This window comes from Papio anubis, chromosome 5 (assembly GCF_008728515.1).
Source record: "Papio anubis isolate 15944 chromosome 5, Panubis1.0, whole genome shotgun sequence".
NCBI classification, from domain to species: Eukaryota; Metazoa; Chordata; class Mammalia; order Primates; family Cercopithecidae; genus Papio; species Papio anubis.
Genome location: NC_044980.1, coordinates 161,481,874 through 161,502,434, shown reverse-complemented (window position 1 = coordinate 161,502,434; position 20,561 = coordinate 161,481,874). Strand labels below are relative to the sequence as shown.

Below are 20,561 nucleotides of genomic sequence, written 5' to 3'. Positions count from 1 at the left end.
GCAGTGGAAACAAATTGACAGCAGTCCTGAAACCTAGGTCAGGGTGTGCTCACTCTCCTAGAGCGGGGTTGGTGTCCTGGTACAGGGTATTAGGATGTTCAAGCACAATGTTGCCCACTTCAGAGAACCCAGAGTTTAATGCAAGTCGCAGTGTGTTGGCCACTTCAGCTGAGCTTCCTCTGGATGCAGAGCCAGAGGATTAATGAATAATAATAATGATGTAGCAATAATATATAGTACCATGGTACAACAATTACTACTATGATTATATTATTCTTGTTAGAGCCTCCAAGTTTGAGCATCTATTTTTGAGAGTCTACTTCTATTTTTGAGCATCTTCAGGCACCGTGACAAGTCAGTAGAATGAGGCATCTCAATTAAATCTTCACCACAACTTTATGAGGCACATCCTAGGAATTGCCTCATTTCACCAGTCAGGAAACTGATCCTTAGAAAAGTTTTGCCCAGAGTCACAGTGGCAAGTACAAGGGGACTACTCATTCCAAACTCGGATCCAGTTCTGCCTGATACCTGAGCCCCTGGCCCTTAACAAAAATTAAAATTAAAAGCATCTACCAGAACACACATACATAGAAACAATTATATGCACTACTGAGATTATTTTCTATAGTGAATGCCCAGAATAATTCAGAAACCATAGTTATTGAAACACTGACCCACGGGGTGCGTAGGTCTAAATTTATGACCTCAGCTTTATCAGCATCAGATCCAGGTCCACAAAACTGCCCCAGACATGAAGGTATGGAGCCATAGTTGAGCTTTGGAGGGGTTAGAGTCCTCTCATAGAACCAGCTTCCAGCTCATCTTTACCAGACTAGGTGGTTTGGGGTTCCTTTCCTTATTGAAAAATGGAAACTGTAATACCCACCCCTGAGAATAGCTGTGTGGGTTAAAAGAGATATCACTGGTGTGTGCCTAGCAAATAGCAGGGCTCCCAATCAAGACGCTCATAATAAGTAAAGTTGGTAAATACTTCTGTACTGTTTCTCTGCTTTATATCCACACCTCACTCATGCCTGGCACGTACTCGGTGGCCAGTTAAAGTATGTGGAACCAAATCGAGTTGAAATTAATTAACTGAATTGAAGCCCACACCACCAGTCTCTAGAGTCCCTGTTATGACTTGTCTCTGAACAGAACACGATGTGGTTGTCCTAGAATCATTTTAAATGTTGAACAGCGTAGTATTTTACTGAACCAGTCCACTTTTCACATTACCTTTGATTTTGCATTTCTCTGGCTAAATGGTGATCTTTCTTTCTCATTTTAATAAGGAACAAAATCGGAGCTACAGTGAAAATTGGTGTGTTACAACAGAGACCAGACTCATTTTTTTTATTTATAAAATGTTTCACCTGGGTTTCTCTGGGAGCTACAAACATTTTATCAGGGTGTTTAGTCATGACATAGTTTTGAACATAGAACTGTCATTGCTTAATGAAAGTCTTAAAATATCTCCAGATATTTTTCTTTTGGTACTGTACTGTAAATTGTGATATGCTCATGCAATCAGGATTGAAATTGCACTTTGTAGAAAGCATCTTTAACTTCCTTTCAGTCCCCAGAATACTAGGAAAGCAACTGGGTTTTCTATAAATGTTCTTGTGCCACTCAACACACACCTCCTTCTTAGTCATCCAGACTCCAAGTTCCATGACAGTCATGCTCTTCAAGTGACTAGCTTGGTTTTGAGAACCCCAGCTTAAGGAAAAAGTAAGCATTACTTTGAAATCTAAATTTTTTTTTTCCATTTAAATAAGTAGCACTTCCACCTTTAAAATACCTAGAATCTGGGGGAAACTTGTGATTTCTAGTTGATTTCACTTTCCTGTTAACCAAAAGCTAGTTCCATCTCTGAAGTTGAAAGTGTATTGGTGTACATTCCTGGGTTAAGAGGATTTGGAGAAGATAATTGAATTGTTTTTGATCAGCAAAGGGTCTTGAATCAATAAACCACCTGTTAGCTTCTCCCGTGAGTAGCACTTAGGTGGAGTCGGCAAGTCTTGGTGGTCTTTCTGTCCCCAGGGGCCATAGATTCCAGCTACCGGGTCTCTGCACTGGAATTCAGACTTGACAAACTTGGTTTGGGAGCAATCTTTTGAAATGCTTTGTCCCACCTAGAACAAACTGGAAAAATAGTTCTGCATGTTTAAAGAAAGATTCCAGAGAGTATTCCTTCAGGAGGGTGGGGGAAATGCAGCCACATGCCTGCGGCGGTCAGTTCACTCCCAAGACCAGGCTTCTGTGCTAATTTGCAAAGGTGCCCCTGCCTGATGGTCAGCCTCTGCCCTTTCACCATCCCCTCAGCTCCCAGCAGGGGCTTTGGTGACCAGTATTTGAGCATGTTTAGTGAATATCTTGCCTCTAGATCAGCGCTCATCCCATGATACTCATGGACCTCCAAGCCAGGGAGCCTTGTCCCTCTTGAGCAGCCAAACCTGCCTGCCACGGCTGCTGCCATTCCCACCAGGGATGCCCAAGACTGGACAGCTCAGCTTACCTGTGGCCGAGAGTCTGCTTTTCTGTAGACCTGAGTCTTGAAAGTCAAGATCCTAGGAGCTCTCACAGGAATTTGGCCCTCTCCTACTCATTGGCTTAATGGAAGGAAGGATGATGTGGAGAAGGTGATGGAGACACAAGGCTGGGAAGAATTGGAGCAACATTCCTACTGTTCCCTGAGCTTTCATTTCCTATCTTTGAAGGTATTAAAAAGTAAGGGATGGGCCAGGCGAGGTAGCTCACGCCTGTAATCCCAGTGCCAAGGCAGGGGGATTGCTTGAGCCCGAGTTTGAGACCAGTCTAGACAACATAGCAAGACCTCTACACAAACAAAAACAAAAAACAAAAACCTTTTTTTTTTTTTTGAGATGGAGTCTTGCTCTGTCGCCCAGGCTGGAGTACAGTGGCGCGATCTCGGCTCACTGCAAGCTCCACCTCCCTGGTTCAAGCGATTCTCCTGTCTCAGCCTCCAGAGTAGCTGGGATTACAGGTGCCTGCCACCACATCTGGCTAATTTTGTTGTACTTTTAGTAGAGACAGGGTTTCACCATGCTGACCAGTCTGGTCTTGAACTCCTGACCTCAAGTGATCTGCCCGCCTTGGCCTCCCAAAGTGCTGGGATTACAGGCATGAGTCACCGCACCCAGCAAAAAAAAAAAAAAAAAAAAAAAAAAAAACCCTGTTTTTTGTTTTTTGAAGTAAGGGATGGTGGATGAAGGAGGGATGAAGGAAATAATGATTCCATTTCTCCAAGGTCATATTTGGATTCTTCAAACTCATTGTCAAAAAGCTGTAGAGAGTCCATTTTCTTTTGACTTGTAACTAAATCGGAGGACTCCAACTGCTGGCCCATGGGTTGAATAAAACGAAGATGTGGGATTTCATGTTTTCCTTTAACTTTTTTTGTTTACAAATAATTAGAATGTTTACAAATAATTAGAATTTGTTGCCAACATTTAAAACTCAAGTAATTTTGTGTAAAAGTTTATAATTCAACTTCCAGTGAATATCTAGCAGCTTTGCCAACCCTGGGCCCGCCTGTGGCTAGGATCTCTCCAGCAGTGCCGTCCGATAGAACTTTCTGTGATGAGGGAAACATTGCATCTCTGTGTTATCCAGGATGGAAGCCCCTGGTCACACATGACTCTTAAGCACTTGAAGTGCATCTTCCACAACTGAGAAACTGAATTTTTAAATTTGTATTTAATTTTAATTGATTCCAATGTGAATTGCCACATGTAGCTCATGGCTACCTTATTGGACAGTGCAAGTTGGGAACTCTGGGTGGGTGCCCTGTCTGGACAGGGCATGCTCTGCAAATCACCATAGCTCCCACCAGGCCTGCTTCCTGGTCCTGCTCCAGATCTCTCCAGCCATTTCACATCCTTTAAGAATGTTTAAATAGTGTCTTTTCTAAAAGTAAATCTGAAATATCTGCCACTCCCCTCACCCTCCACCTCCATCTTTTTTTTTTTTTTTTTCTAAGACTGAGTATCACTGTGTCGCCCAGGCTAGAGTGCAGTGGCACGATCTCAGCTCACTGCAGCCTCCACCTCCCACGTTCAAGTGATTCTCCTGCCTCAGCCTCCCGAGTAGCTGGAATTACAGGTGTGCACCACCACACCTGGCTGATTTTTGTATTTTTAGTAGACATGGGGTTGCACCATGTTGGATCCCCCTGGTCTCAAACTCCTGACCTCAAGTGATCTGCCCTCCTCGGCCTCCCAAAGTGCTGGGATTACAGGCATGAGCCACCGTGCCCAGCCCTTTCTCCATCTAAATTTAAACATCTGGGTCTTATACCCACAGAAGACCAATTTTTATCAAAACCCAGGAGTGTGATCCTTGCAACCATGGCCCACCAAAACAAAACCCTCTAAGTGTAAATTTGTTTCCTGATCCCCATTATTTGCTTCTCACAGCCTTGCAAATGACTTCCACAAAGTCAACTGGGTAGGAAAATTACCCCCTTGTCTGAGCCCCTCCTGTCTCCATAGGTACACTAGAGATGCAGCAGCTGTTAGGGAACCAAGCCCGTTAACCCCACAGAAGGTGAGCCAGGTACTTGCATAAAGAGAGAAGGAAAAAGAGCTGACCCTGCCTAACTGTTTTCACATGCTGCACACTGGGGGCTACTTGTGACTTTCAGACTTTGGCCAGATGTCATGTCTTTGTGCAGAGCTGGGCAGATCTGGGCATCCATGACCACTTCTTCTAACCTCTGGAAAACGATTCCCAGTCTGGAAATGCTATTTTAGAGCCAGCACCAACCCAGTTGGAATTAGAGAGTGAAATTTTAGGCTAGAAAGACCCTGGAGGTCAGCTGGTTCCACCACTTCATTTAAAAGAAAGAAACTCCCCCACAAAGGTTAAATGACTTGCCCACAGCCATAGGAAAAATTCATGGAAGAACCAGGCCAGAAAGCAGGTCTTTTGGCTCTTTATCCAGTTCTCTTTATTGCTGTCTGCTTGCCCCTATATTAGCAGACAGGTAACAGAAGTAAGTGAAACCAGCTTTCATGTCCTGTTCATGCCATCAGCTCTACATCTCCAGCATTTTGCTAGAGGGAACGTTTTGCATTCCGCATGGGGACAACACCCTCCCTTTCCAGGGCCTTCCGGGTCTTTGGCCATTGCTTAGGAAATGGCCACTCTAGTGCCCCAGTAGATTATCCAGTCAGGTGGCAGTCTGGAAGAGACCAGATTCCACATCATTGATCCCTGGCTACCGGGGTTGACCAGAAACCCATTGAGTAAGCACTAGAGTTCCCTACCCATTGCTGAGCCCAAATAGCTCAAGCTGTAAATTGCAATCAGTTCCCTGGGAGACTCCCTCGCTTGCAAATATCAGAGGATAAAAAGCAGGACCTCTCTGGCATCTCAGCCCAGGAACAGAGCCTCATGCACCCTGTGCAGCTTTTCCTAACAGCTCTGAAGTGGCTCAGTTCCGACTGTCCACAAAAAGTGACCTATATGTTTGGTCACAGAACTAATGAGTAGCATGCAAAAACCAGACAAGAGCTCGCCTGCCTGGTGGAAAACAGTCTTACCTTTAGAAACGGAAACTTATTCAGGGTTCTTTGTCCCCAAGTAATAATGGTTGTGGCGGGAGAAACATTGAATAATTTACAATCATTTAAAGGTAATTCATCACTGGCGGCTGCCCTTCGGGAGTTGCAGTATAGAGGGAAGGTTTCAACCACATTTCACCATAATGCCATAATGCCACTCTTGCATCCATGGACACGTTGGCAGTTGCCTGATTTCTAAGTCAAGACTGTCCATGGTCCCAGCACTTTGATTTTCTTACAATATTTTTTTCTGATTTAAATTATCAAATTAATTTGTTTGGTTCAGACCAAAAACTGGCACCTGCAAGCCAGATCCAGCCCCCAGGTGTTTCATTTGTGGGTTTTAATACTCAAGGTGATTTAGTTGCCAATATTAAAAAAAACCAGGAGACCTCATATGAAAATTCTAGACATCTGGCTTTCTCTTTAAAAATAACAAAAGGGAAGAACTGGCAATGCTGCACCCCCATTCCAGCGTAGTACAGTCTCTTGAAACAAGAAGTGAGGATCCCATTTAGTAAGGCTGGGTTTACAACAGTCCCCACCCAGCTCACTCACTTATATGACAAACCTCACTCCCGTAGGCAATTGTGTTTGTACTCCTGGATTAGCCCAGAAGGCCGTTCAGAGTGGAAATTTATTTGTATCAAAAGATGCCAAAAACATGACCGTTCATGCTTTGATATTCGCCAACCCCTTCAGTAAACAGTGAGCCTTCCTACATACCAAACACTGGGCCTGGCTATGTAACTACATGAAACAGACTTGCTGTCTGTCCTCGCCTAGTGTACACGTTTATGGATATTTTCAAAATGTCCCTTTTCTTCCTCTCTTACTGGGCTAGGCACCAAATGCAGCTGAGGTGGAAATTGCCTGTTTCTTCCCTTTTCAACTGCAAACTCACCGGTCCAGTAATGTAAGTTGGAGGTCACTCTTGCATCCGTGGACACGTTGGCAATTGCCTGATTTCTAAGTCAAGACTGTCCATGGTCCCAGGCTCTAGATGACGAAACAGAATTGGGAGACCAAGGCCATCTCATTCACATGTCATTTAAAGTACATTTTAAAATAAACTCCATCATTGGAAGGCAGTTGAGCCATTCTGAGTCACTGCTAGGCAGTATCTGTGATCACCTCAATAAATGAGTAAGGAGTTCTTCGGAGCCAAGGGACCCCAAACACGGGATCTGATTGAGTAGTGACGGGATTTGAGGATTTATCTTTCTCTTTTGATCTTCCACTTTTAACATTTTTCGTAGGCATTATTTTTCTTTGAACACTGAGGCTCTGCCGAGTGGTTGGAGGCGAATTTCTGCCTGTCATAATATGAATATATAATAAAAGAAGAACCAAAGACAAGCCCTTTTGTTAAGGAATCTGTATTATCAAAGGCCCAAATTGGCAGCTGATTGTTTTTATTTATTTCTGTAGGTTTTACATGACACCTGGAGACCATTTAAAATGTTACTTGGCGGTGAGAGCTGTGTGTTTAAAAATAACGCTCACCCGGTGCCAAATCACTTTAGAGTCGGGTACAAATATTGAGACAAAAACCCCAGCTGTTATTGCTTTGGCTGCTAATTTGAGGTGTCAAATGAGAGCTCGACTGCTATACGTCAGTGAATAAGGCCCCTTGTGAGATCATTATGTTTTCTAACAGTTGAGAGTAATGGACTAATCAGTGCAGCATCAGTTGTTTTCATTATATGCCCACACAATGGTTATGAGCTTTAATTTAAATGGTCCACAGGGAGATCAAGGAACTCAGTAATATGCAGCACCCAGGATAGTCCAGGAAAGCAGGTAATGCGAAAGAGATAGCTTCCCACCCTTGTCTCGCCTCTCCCTCGACTCTCCCCCACCCCCACCAATCTCTCGTATTCCTCCCACCTCATGTGCCCTTGGAGACCCATCACCCACTCCAAACAAGCAAAGGAGAAGCTTTGCTTAAGGAGCAGGCAGATCTGTACTTTCTATTCTACAGGGTATTCTTAAAAATTCCAGTCAACCCATCCAACAGTAAGGGCCACTAGGCTTTTGGCAACACTGATACGTGTTAGCCAAACCTTGACCTTAGACGCCTTTGAGACCTGGTTGTCCTCTCTCCTATGTTGCCTCTCCTACCTCCCTCACTCTCTGAGCTGAGCTCTCCCTGCTCCTCGGGCAGGAGGAGGGCTGTGTGATGCTGTTGTCTTGTAGCAGCCTCAGCAGTGAGGCCAACACCACGTTCCTTGCCACTTCAGGGACCAGTAAAGGATGGGTTCGTCACAAACTCATGTGATTCGCCTCCACCTTGGAAAAATGTGGAAACTGGAAAGGTGACATCTGTCTGTCTGAAGACAATCCTGTGAGAGGCAGTTTTGTGTAGTGATGAAAAACATAGGTCCTGGTATCACACCTCTGGGCTTTGAATCTTGGCTCCGCAACTCTAGCTGTGAGATCTGAGCAGAGTTTCTGTCATTTCCTGGGCTTCCAAATGGAAGTAATAATATCTCAGGAGTGTTGAGAGAATTAAATGAGATAATGTATGAAAAGTGCTCAGGCTAGTGCTGGGACTTAGTAAACACGTCATAAATAGTATCAGCATTATTTCTGCTATTATGAACATCATAGATACCTTTATTGGAAGATTTTGGCAAGCTTACTTCAAAGCAATATCCTTGACTACTCTAGCTCATTAGAGGCAAGTAGTGTGTTCACAGGAGAACCTATACCATTCTGCTTAGGTTTTCTCTAAGGATGCTTTATTGCATCGTTCTTATTCCTGGTTTCTGGAGCTTGCTAGAGCCCCCAGGCACATTAGAGCAGTGTACAGCTGGATGAGAAAGGCAAGTTCAACCTGGAGAGGAGGGAAACAGTAAAGGGAGCTTCACTTTAAAATGATAGAGTACTTAGGAGGAGGTGCCAAGGATGGAGGCCCTGGGCTGAGCGGGAGGCTTGGGGATGCCCCTCTCAACCTGAGTGGGGTTGAGATTCAGTGTATGCTCTCCTGGGGCCAAGTCCACAAAGAGAAGCCATCCATATAGATTCGAATAGAGCTGAGTCAGCCGATAACGATCACACTCATGGGACCTGGTAGAGTGTCGTAGGGCCTGGTCATCAGCAGTAGGCCCTGATTCCTGGTCCCATGGTGGCTGCCCATCAGCAACTGCCCAGCAAGACTGAGAAGAGTGGCTTGCTTTGACCTGTGAGCCAGAAAGGAGATCTGGCATGTAAAGGACAGCCCCAAGAACCTGCAACATCCGCAGTTTCATTTCTCTTGCCCTGCCTGAGCCAAGCAAGAGGGAGGGCCAGCAGTGAGTCCCCCTTGAGGTCCGCACACGCCAGAGCCCCTCCGTGCACATCGTCCCCTGCCTGTGGTTTAGGTATTTCTCACAGGGTCCGGCCACAGCAGTTACACACTCAGCTGCTCTTCAGGAAAGGAGTCTGGTACTTTGGCTGCATCCACCTCTGTTAATTCACTGTAGGCACTGGTAGAGATCGTGCTTTCTTCCAGGCTTGCCATGCTGGCCATTGGATGCCCACATTTGTCAGTACAACTCAGGGCATCTCTCAGCCCACTTTATTAAATAGACATCCTGTCGTCATGGTGGCTGATGACTCACCAAGAGTCTCCTTCTTGGGGGCCATTAAGGAGGGAACCACCTTGCTTATGTAGACTTACACAGAAGTCTACCTGCCTTGACACAGGACGTGAGTGGGCCAGCCCGCCAAGAGGGTCTAGGGAGTCTGGACCCAGGGAGTCTGGATCCCCACCTATGTGGACGGGAAGAGGAGGGATTCCAAGAATACCCCCAGGAAGGTTGGCACACAGAGAGGCTGCAGTGACACTTACTGCAGATGCCTGGTTTTGCAATTATGTGATACATGCTCGCAGATAATATTGTTGCATTAGAGCCAATTACATGGTGTTATGGACACACAACACGCAGATTACACCCAGAGCCAGGAAAGCACAGAGTGATAAAGCGATGGCCTAATCGGAGGAGACAGAGGGAAATGTCAGCCTTATTAAGGTTGCCAGGGTGGGGTGGCTGCAGCTGGACGTGTCTCCTCCACATCAAAGATGGCTATCTTGAGGGATGCAATGGAGAGCCCCACGTTGACACTCAGAAGGGAACAGTGGAAGCCAGGGGCAGAAGCCAAGTTGGAGCTCTCCAAGGGTGGTTACAGCTGCCTCCATTGAGGACTGTCTATCATTTCAGAGCTTGGGCTTCTTCCTAAGTGGGGAAACACCATGCCTGCCCCAGAAGAGGCCTTCAGTCCCAGTTGCTGCAAAACAGCATCCTGTATACTACCCTCTACACTTAAGTAAAGGCTCTATTCTTAGCTTTTCCCCTAGTTCAATGGTTTGCCAACACGAGCTTGCATGAAACTCCTCTGGAAGGCTCATTAAACACACAAGGCTGGGACTCACCCCAGGGTTCCTGATTCAGTAGCGGCTTGTGCCCTAACACATTACCAGGTAATGGGCCTGGTCGAGAGACCACATTTTTTTTTTCTTTTCTCTTTTTCTTCTCTTTTTTTGTTTTGTTTTGTTTTGTTTTGTTTTTGAGACAGGATCTCACTCTGTCACCCAGGCTGAGTGCAATGGCATGATCCTGGCTCACTGCAACCTTGATCTACCAGGCTCAAGTGATCCTCCCACCTCAGCCCCTCAAGTAGCTAGGACTGCCAGTGCTCACCACCATACCCAGCTAATTTTTATTTTTTATGTATTTATTTTATTTATTTTTTTGGTAGAGATAGCATGTTCCTATGTTGCCCAGGCTGGTCTCAAACTTCTAGGCTCAAGCAATCCTCCCGCTGTGGCCTCACAAAGTACTGGGATTATAGGCATGAGCCACTGCACCCAGTCTGGAGACCACATTTTGAGAACCGCTGCCCGAGTTCCTTCCATGCACAACCCAAGGTGGATTCACCTGTGCTGTCTCTTGAGTAGGGCCTCCCCCTAGGTTTCGATTCCACCACAGCATTGCAGGTTCTGGAAACAGTGGGACTAATCTTCCAAGGTAGGAGTGAGACTGCCTGCTTTTGAATCCCAGTGCTACTACTTGCCACTTGGGATTTCCTGAAAATGTTTTTTGTGGTTTTTAAGTTTTGAATGCCTCTGACCTAAACCCCTCTTCTTACCGAGCAGTTACATGCCTTGCCTAGTATGTCACATTTAATCACCGACAAAGGCAGAGACAGGATGGTTCAGTTCTACAACAGTCAAGGGCCAACAAAATTTCTATAAAAATCCAGATAGAAAATATTTTAGCTTTGCAAGCCATGTGGTCTGTGTGTCAACTACTCAGCTATTGTAATGCAAAAGCAGATAGACAATACAGAAGTGAATGCGTAAAACCATTTTTACAAAAACCGGCTGCATTGGATGGGATTAAGCTTGTGGGCAGTTGTTTGCCAACCCCTGGAGCATCCATTATGTGAATCTCCATGTATTTATCCCTCCTGGGGAGCCCTTGTCCCATCTCAGTACCCTGGCATTGGGCTAATAGGCCCCCAAAGATGTCTATGACCTCATCCCAGAAACCTGTGAATGTTGCCTTCAGTGGCAAAAGGGACCTGGCACATGGGACAATATTAAGGATCCTGAGATGGAGGAGTTATCCTGGATTGTTCAGATAAGCTCTAAGGATAATCACAAGGGGCCTTGTAAGAGGAAGGCCCCAGTAAGTGGAGATCACAGTGAGTGGCAGGAGATGTGACAACAGAAGGAAGAGGCTTCAATGGCTGTTTGGAGTTGTGTTCAAATATATATTTTTAAAAATTGTTGAGTAACAAAAAGAAGCAAGAGGTTGATGTGACGCAATGAAGCAGCCACGAGCCAAGGGACGTGGGTGGCCTCTACAATCTGCAAAAGGCAAGGCAGCAAATTCTCCCCTGAAAGAAACGCAGCCCCAGAAACTCATTTTAGATTTCTGACTGCAAAACTGTAAGGGAATAAATGTGTGGTGCTTTAGGCCACCAAATTCATGGTAATCTGTTACAGCAGCCATAGGAAACTAACACAAGCCTCATTCCTGGACTCAGTCTTGCTTGGATTCAAATCTTGGCGCTTCCACTTGCTTCATTCATGAAATGGAGGTGATATCAAAAGTCCTTGCCTCGTGGGATAATTGGAGGAATTAAATGAAACAATACAGGCTGGGCATGGTGGCTCACACCTGTAATCCCAGCACTTTGGGAGGCTGAGGCAGGTGGATCACCTGAGGTCAGGAGTTCAAGACCAGCCTGGCCAACATGGCGAAACCCCGTCTCAACTTAAAAATACAAAAGTTAGCCGGGTATGGTGGTGGGCGCCTGTAATCCCAGCTTCTGGGAAGGCTGAGGCAGGGAGAATTGCTGGAACCCAGGAGGCGGAAGTTGCAGTGAGCCGAGATCACGCCACTGCACTTCAGCCTGGGTGACACAGTGAGACTCTGTCTCGGAAAAAAAAAAAGAAATGATACAATGCAGTACCCTTAGCTCAGAGCCCGTCTGGCATATAATAAGCTCTCAGTTAATGTTAGCAGTTATCAGTAACATCTCATCTAATTGCCACTAAAGCTCTATGAGCCCAGTGCTATTATTATCTCCGTGTTACAAAGGAGGAAGCGTAATGAGATGCAGAAATTTACCCGTGGTTGCATAGGCTGTAAGTGGCAGAGCCAGTCTAAACTAGGTCTCTGCCTTCGAGGTCCACGCTCACCACCTCTCCTTGGCACTGGGGTTGTAGCACAATTCCTTCATTGAATGCCAGCTACTTAGGCAGCGGCACAAGAACCAAATAGAATGCAGTGCTCTGTGTGTGGGCAAAAGCTGCCAAGACTGGAAATCAAATAAATCTGTGTTTATTAGGGAAACGAAAACTGTAGCTGCCGTAGCAATCAGCGTCTGAGAGGTTACCAACCCTCTGACATCCCCGGGCTGGCCAGCCCCAAGCAGCAAATCATGAAAGTCTGAATACTGTGTTTAGTCATTTTGATTCTGGAATAATTGCTATTATCGTAAATGTTTTATAGCCCTCATTACGACTCACATTTAAATATCAGTGTAGTAATACGTTAATAAGTCATCGCTGCCGGACTACTGCCGGATGCAGTTATAGTCAAGGTCCTGCTTATAATTGTACTGTATATTCAGCTAAATTAGAGCCGGGCTGTGAACTCCACCTGACGTTGAATGACTGGGCATGCTTGGAAAGAAACCCCTTCTCTGCAATAGGGAGGATGCTCAGATTTTTTTTTCTGGTGGTCAGTCAACAACCTTAACTTGGTTTCCCCTAAGTGTGGAGCCCAGAACTCTGAAATGGACAGAAGGTGAAATGGAGGCATCATTTCTGTCCTGCAGGCATTTCTAATCCAATGAGGAAGGGGAGAGAAGCATAGCCCTCACCCCCAGGAAGCTCCCTGCCAAGGCAGAGTGCCTGGTCTGATAGCAGTGACAAATTCTTCAGTGTTGTTAGATGAGATATTCTGAAGTCTTTCTGGATGGACAGAGGCAGGATAGATTATCCCCCACTGAGCATCTCCCCACATACACACACACAGAAAAGAAGTCACATGAAACAAAACAGCTAAGTGAGCTCAACTTCATAAAATATCAAATACTTGCATTGGTAAGTTAGTGAAGTTACAAAGTAGGCAGAAGTAGGCAATGTAAATTTTGTCTATTCATTCTTCTTTACCATCCCATATGCCTAACAGTGTCAGACACATGGCAGGTGCACAGTAAATATGGGAGGGAGGAAAGGAAGGAGGGAGAAAAAAGAATTAGGTTCTGTGCGTTTTGCCACGCAGATGATAAGTAGATATGGGGGATTACAGGAATAGTCTGGGGCAAGGGAGGTGTAGTCACTGGAATCCTGCTTTGGACTGGGGTCACAGGGGCTGGAGAAGGAATCGTTACAGGTCCCCTTGGGTAGGATGGAGAGTATGGGGGGCACTGTATGCTGGGTAAACCTCTGTTTCTATTTCCATGGGGGTTGGAGTAGAGGGGAATATAATAGGCCAGGCCAGGACTAGATTCTCTCCACGAATATCAGTAACACAGTGACCTCCACTTACTGAGCACATACCCCATGCTAAGCCTTTTACCAGCCTGTGACATAGGTACCATTACCTGTCTCCTCCCACAAATAAAGAACCTGCAAATAAGAGATGTTGATAACTTGCCCAAGGCCACACAATTTGAAGTAGTAGGATTTGATTTCCACCATGTACAGAGCAGGACATGAGGCTATAGTAGTGCACAGGATAAAAAATGGTCCTGTCTTTGCAGATGTATGATGTACAGGGCATTTTAAGAGGAAGATCATGTGTTTACCAAAAGCCAAGGGCAAAAGACATCTGGCTTAATCCATGAAGGCTTCCAAAGAAAGTGTCCTTCCTGGGCCAGTAGGGACCCATGGAGGCCTAAGAGAGGGTAAGAGGAATTGGGTTGTTGAGTAGGGGATGTCTGATGTGGTTCTGGGAGGAGCGGAGAAAAGAAGGGCACAGGAACAAGTGGCCACCATGAGGGATTGTACCAAGGGCTGTATCCAACTCTTCCTCTTTGGGAGGTACAGTGAGACAGGTGTGGAGTCAGGGAGCTGAGAGCTAGGCTTGACTTTCCCACATATTGTGTCTCTCCACCTGGGTAGTCACTGAAGTAACTGATGCAAAAGGCCCTCCTGCTACATGAAGTTTCTGCTCTGCAGATGGCCTTCCTTAGCTGCCACGCTTTCCCTAGGCTTCTGTAATAAGTTTCTGCAGAAGGGTAAGCCTGGGTCTATAGCCTGGCTTCATTCTTCAGCCTCATTTCAGTCTAGTTCATTTATAGATCTCACACCTTTCTCTTTGCTTTTCCCTGCACAAAAGTACCTGTCAGTGCTAACATGCACCACAGGAGCTTCATTCATGGTCGTGGAGATGCACCAGAAAGAAGAGACGCACAGAACTCACAGACTTACTTGAGATTGGATGTGCTGAAGGCCGGGCACAGTGACTCACGCCTATAATCCCAGCACTTTGGGAGGCCGGGAGGGGGTGGATCACCGGAGGTCAGGAGTTCGAGCCCAGCCTGGCCCACTTGATGAAATCCCATCTCTACTAAAAATACAAAAATTAGCCAGGCATCTGTCATTCCAGCTACTTGAGAGGCTGAGACAGGAGAACAGCTTGAGCCCAGGAGGTGGAGGTCGCGGTGAGCCGATATTGCACCACTGCACACCAGCCTGGGCAACAAGAACGAAACCCCGTCTCAAAACAAAAAAGATTAGATGTGTTGAAAGAGTCAGAAGATGCCTAGAAAATATGGAATCACTTATCCCCACAGCATCCTGTGCAGGGCAACACATGCAATGGGTGGGACAAGGAGAATGCAGCAAGGTCGTGCTGGGCTCAGATCCCATCTCCAGAGCTTTACAGTGACTGTTCTTGGAAAACTGATTTTGCCTCTCTGTAGCTAAACCTCCTCATCCATAATATGAGGATAACACATTTGTAGATTTGTGTGTTATTAAGCATATCTGTTTCCTTCTCTGTAAACTGAGGACAGGAATAGGTAACCGGCATTGTAGATGTAAGAATTAGAGGTACTATAATGAAGCACTCAGTGCATAGGAGGGTTTCAGGAAGCAGTACTCTTACTCAAGGTGGGTAGGCAAGTCCTGAGAGGGCAGTAGAGGGAAGGAGGGCTCCACCTGAATAAAAAAATCAGGACATGCTCTTCTCGTCTGGAGACCTGTCCACTTGTCTTCAGCTGCTCCACTGGCCAGACCATGACTGTTGACTCACGGTCTTGTGGTCACATCCATCCCTCCCCCCACCTTCTACAAGCATCTTGGCGCCTCCCCCTGATGCTCCCTGGCTGACCATCTCCCTTCTCTATCTCCACAGCACCCTCAACAACAACAACATCAGTCGCATCCTGGTCACCAGCTTCAACCACATGCCGAAGATCCGAACTCTGTGAGTAAGAAGTCCATGCATCTTTCCCACTTACTCCCTACCTCATGCCCAAAGTGCAGCACTCTAAGCTGCTCGTCAAACCTACCATGCTATGACTAGGCAGATGGTTCCTACATTCAAATGCCTCCTTATTCTGCTATTAACCAAGGGGTGCCTTGGCGAGCGAGGGTGAATGCAGAGACAGGTCATAGTGCCACCACCCATGGCTCTGAACCACTGTTCTGCATCAGGCAGACTCATTTCTCTTACCCTGGAACTGTGGGAATTCTTCCTGTATTGTGCGCATGTTTTCCGTCTTGATAGAAAAGATTATTAGTTTTACATTGTCACAAAACATATAGAACTCTGACTGAATGATTCACCATTTGCTTAGCTAATATCACGTAACTTCGGCAGTTCTGTCACATTGCCAGTGGTTACAATGGTTTTCCCCTGGGGAATGAACAGTACAGGAAGAGTCACTCCTTCTCGCCACCCACCCAGTCCCCACCCACCACATTTCCCTGCTCACCTGCTCCCTGGATGATATTCTGATATTAGAATGCAGTCATTCTCATACTTGGTTCTTTACCTTTAATGTCTTAGGTGGGCTTAAGTCTTCCAGGGTGCATACTCAGGAAACAAATCTCATCGTGACCAATACCCAGAGCAGTTCTCGTGCTCTTATTACCTGGGGAGTTCCCCTCTGCTCCCAGTCAGGAACCTCTTTGTAAGTTTCTCTGTAAGTGGACTCTGTCAGCCTTTCCAGAGAGGTTCAGACTTGATACTTGGCTTGCGTTGGGGGAGCTTTGGTGGTATTTGCATCACACTAGTCAGAGAAAGAGCCAGCTCCCAAGGGTGTCAGCCAAAAACATTTAGGACCAAGGCCAAGGGCTAGAATTCCTGCAGTCCCCTTTATTAGCTCTGTGTCCTCTGTTCCCTCCTCTATAAATAGGAATGGCGGTGAGGATCAGATGATATTAGATATTTAAAGTGCCTGGCAAGCCGTAGACAATAAATGATATTGATTGTTACATTATTATCACATGATCAGAAATCGGGACTGAAAGTTCCAAGCAGCCATCTGATCTGTGCTCCCTGAGCAACATAGAATCCATGAGATTTGGAAATCCTTACAGCAGAGCTTCCCCAGTGGGATACCTAGACCAGCAGCATCAATATCACCCAGAATTTGTTAGAAAAGCAAGATTTCAGGCCCCACACCAGACACACCACATCAGAATCTCTGGGGGTGGCACCCAGCAATCCGTTTGTCATAAGCCCTCCAGGAGACGTTAACGCTCATAAAGTTTGAGAACCACTGCATTCATGAGAAAGCAACTTTATCTTCAGGCAAAGATAAAGACCAAAGAAGCAATTTATATAAAGAGGCAATGCAGAGAACCGTAAGAAGGACAGAGAGTTTGCAGTTAGTCAGGCCTGAGTTTAAATGGGAGCTCTGCCACTTAATTTGAGCAAGTTTCTTCATTTGTCTATGCTTCAAGGAAAGTGAGTTCATGAATGCTTACCTCAAAGTTGCTGCGAGGATGAAGTGCAGTTTAACACGTAAAGTGCCTGGTACATGGTGTGCACACAACAAATACTAGTTATTATAAAGAATAATAATCTGAGCCCTGCTTCCATCTTTGCTTCCCAAATTCTTCCCTGGATCCCTCATACAATAGCATAACTCAGCCAAGACAATGTGTTCTTTTCCCTCCCTCTTAAAATAGGATAGTGCAGTAATGGAATTTTAAGAAGCCATTTGGTCTTCAAAGACCTCTTCAAAGTTCCCAGCAAACCACAAATGAGCTGGGGAAGAGTGGGGCCCAGGGCTTCTGGGCAAGAAGCCGAGAGTGCGCCTCAGGGTGCTGGGCCCGTATTACCCCAGACAAGTGGGTTGCATCGAAGAAAAATGAGTCTCACCTGCAGGAAGCAGCCGTCCAGCTCCTGTGAGCTGTTGCTGTGATTTATCCTTCCCTTCTTTGTTATTTTCAGTTTAGGAGCAGCAATAACAGAAGCTGGGCTCATTCCCTAGGAGTTGTGGGGACAGGGTTAGGACTGGATCTGGGGTGCTTTGTTTGGGCTGCAGTAGGGAGGGGTACAAGAACAGGAGGGTTTTTTTCTCCTGGTTTCTGTTGTCATTCTTCTCTGCCATCCTGAACGTTCATCTGATGAGTTCAGATCAATCAATCAATCTCGTCTGTTCTCTTTGCTCCCTGCCTGCTGCCATTTTCTCTTTAGTTTAATTTCAGAGATGGCTCTGTACAGAACTCCCTGGAGACTTGAGCTGACTAATCCCCCTTCACTGTAATTAAAGAGTGTATGGGGTTGAGGGGGACGGCTGGTGGTGGTGGAGAAGCGGGGAAGAGGAGAGAGGAAGGAAGTCATAAATGGGATTTCTAAAGGAAAGCTTTTATATTGAATTCAGAAAGCCACATTTTATAGAAAATGAACACTGACCCTCTCTAAAAGGATTTGCTGGAAATTTAATTTAGCGTCTGTGGCTAAAAGGCACCTTTTATAAATTGGCATTTGTATTCATTCACCTTATGTTCTGTAGAGGTGGTTTCATCAGCATGGAATATGATGTGTCCATCAGCAAAAGATTGCAGAACAACATGCAAGACCCAACTAGCCACCTCAGTGCTTCGGTATCGAAATGAGAAACTGTAGCCTTGTCCATGCAGGGCTAAGGGCTGGGAAGAGAGTGAAGTCTGGAGCTGGTCTCCTCTCAGTCGTAATAACAGTGAACATTTCTTCAGTGGTTTGCTACATGCCAGGCCTTGTACTAAGCACTTCCCATGAATCATTTCAATTCTCACAACAGCCCTAGGAAGGAGGCACCACTAATATCCCCATTTGACAGATGATAACACTGAGGCCTAGAATTAAATTGCTGCCCAAAGTCAAAGTCAGAAAGCATGGGGCCAATGTCAGACAGGCAGTTTGCCATCACAGCCTGAGCTCAGGCCATTCATCAGGAACAAAAGGAGAAGAGCAGTTGCCAGGTGAACAAAGGAAGGGGGATGAGAGAGGAAGGGAGGCCACCCTCCCTTGTGTCGTTGCCATCACACCTCACCAAAATTATTGAAAGTAATTAAAATAATGTCCCTTCTCACTCAAGAGGATTAGCGCTACCCCGACAGTGCCTAAGCTCTAATTTCATGCTCATTACGATTATTTTTCTTTTTATATTACTATTTGAGATGGTGTTGCTTAACTTGCTCTCCCAAACATGTTGTGAAAGGCAAGAATCTACCCAGCTTGACTCTTTTAGCGTTTCTGGTGGATACAATTCCAAGAAGAGGGAGCAGAGTCTGTCCACCACCCTGGGCTCCATTGCCCTGGGCTTTTGACGAGAGCCCTCTGATGGCTCCAATTCAGTTTGGGTCACGTCTTTTCTCTGGTGCTTTTGGCAGGAGAAAAATTTCTATGAAGACGGACAAAGGGATCGGAACTATCTGTAGCAAGATTAAGAAGAGAGAGAGCTTGGGGCCAGCCAGCCAGGATTGAGAAAGGATCAACCTAATAGAATCTTCCAAAAGGGAAGCCTCTGACATTTTTATTATCCCATAAATTAATCAGCTCAGTAAGGATCTGACTTACCTAAACGTCATTTTTGTTGTTCCATTGATCTCTTACCCTTGATCGGAACCGACGGGCATTTGTTTGCATTGATCTGTGATCCGCCACATGCACCCATGCTCCTTGGCTCATAGAGAATCCCTGTTGCCTCAGCTTCCATGCCTCACTGCACAAGAGGGCAACCACCTTTCCAAATAAAAGCCAAACGCTCATTAAAAGGTTCTGCTTCTCCTGGCACACAAAAGAACGGCACCTCAGCCTGCGCATGCCACTGCAGCCTGCCCTGTGCTCTGCTTTGTCCCAAACAGACCTACTGTTGCCGTGTTCCTTGGGCAACATTTATACCTGGTGAGGACGTACTGGTCATGGAACCCCCTCCTTTTCTTCCTACTTTTAGGAAATTGTAATCAGCTGAAAGTCCACTGCCAAACCTCCTCTCTGTTTTTGGCACAAAGTGGTTAATGCTTAATGAATAAACAGAGGATTTGCTTTCCCTTCTAGAACTGAGGTCCTTCCCACCAGCTTAGGATTCTGGTTCACCAACCCCTTCCTGCCTGTCTCACTTCTTTCCAGAGTCCAGGCTAAGAGGAAGCAGTGCTTGCTTCAGCTTAGGAACTCTAAGCTTTCAAACTCAAAGGGGAGAACTGCGTGGGACCCATTGTGCTCACTGTATCTCGGGCCCAGGAGCCTGTGAAAGTGTGTGCAGCCCACTGGGAAATGCAAAAAGAAAATTACATCCAGATTAATTATTTTTGAAACAAAATCATAAAAGTCTTTTTCAAAATTGTTAGCAGAAAAAAAATTACATTTTTTATGGGATATAGGTTCATTTAATCTGCCTGATATGATGGGATCTGGAGCCCCCTGTGGCAACCAAGGCCTCAGTGGCCCAGGCCTATGAGAGGCTTTTGCCCATGCAGTGGCGGGAAGGCCCTGCTGGCATCCAGCAGGAGGTAGCTGCACTTGGCCAATATTTGGCAATGTTGGCCTTACACTAAGTGGAGCGTGGTCAAGAGCCCTTCAGCTGTCTCTATTCCAGGCGTGGAGAGGGCCTGAGCCTCTCCAGAGGGCTGACACTCAATAATAACTGGCTTGACCCAGACTACTTGAAAGTCTTTAGATCCTGCTAGCTGATTAGCATGTCCAGGATTTAGGCATTTAAAATGTGCGTCCGAAATCCAAGTACATGATAAGCTGATGTGATGAAAACTTACCCACTACCAGCTTCTAATGACCTAGGGTTGTAGGGAACATGAAAGTAGGAAACCCCTGATAGAGAGACCTTGGGGAAGAACCTTTAGAAGACCCTGGATATCCTTAGTTTGCCTCCCTGGTAGTGGAAAGGAAGTTCAAGTCACTTAACCCAGTGGGATTCCCCTCAGAAGTGAAACACACAGATCCCTCCAGGGATTCTTATCTACTCAGGGGCAAGAAATTCATCCAGAACCACAGCTACCAGAGGGGTAAA

The 20,561-nt window shown here is 45.9% G+C and overlaps 1 protein-coding gene across 5 annotated transcripts in view; it reads left to right on the top strand.

The window, feature by feature from the left end:
- SLIT3 (slit guidance ligand 3) overlaps positions 1-20,561 on the top strand; it is a 636,360-nt gene that overhangs the window by 459,587 nt on the left and 156,212 nt on the right. For 4 of the 5 annotated variants that reach the window (XM_017960112.2, XM_017960114.2, XM_017960113.3 and 1 more), the window contains one exon: positions 15,455-15,526. In XM_017960112.2, the coding sequence (XP_017815601.1) occupies positions 15,455-15,526 (72 nt within the window). Of the gene's footprint in view, positions 1-7,146; positions 7,395-15,454; positions 15,527-20,561 lie in introns of those variants that run through there. The other variant, XM_009209542.4, reaches the window with a different exon arrangement.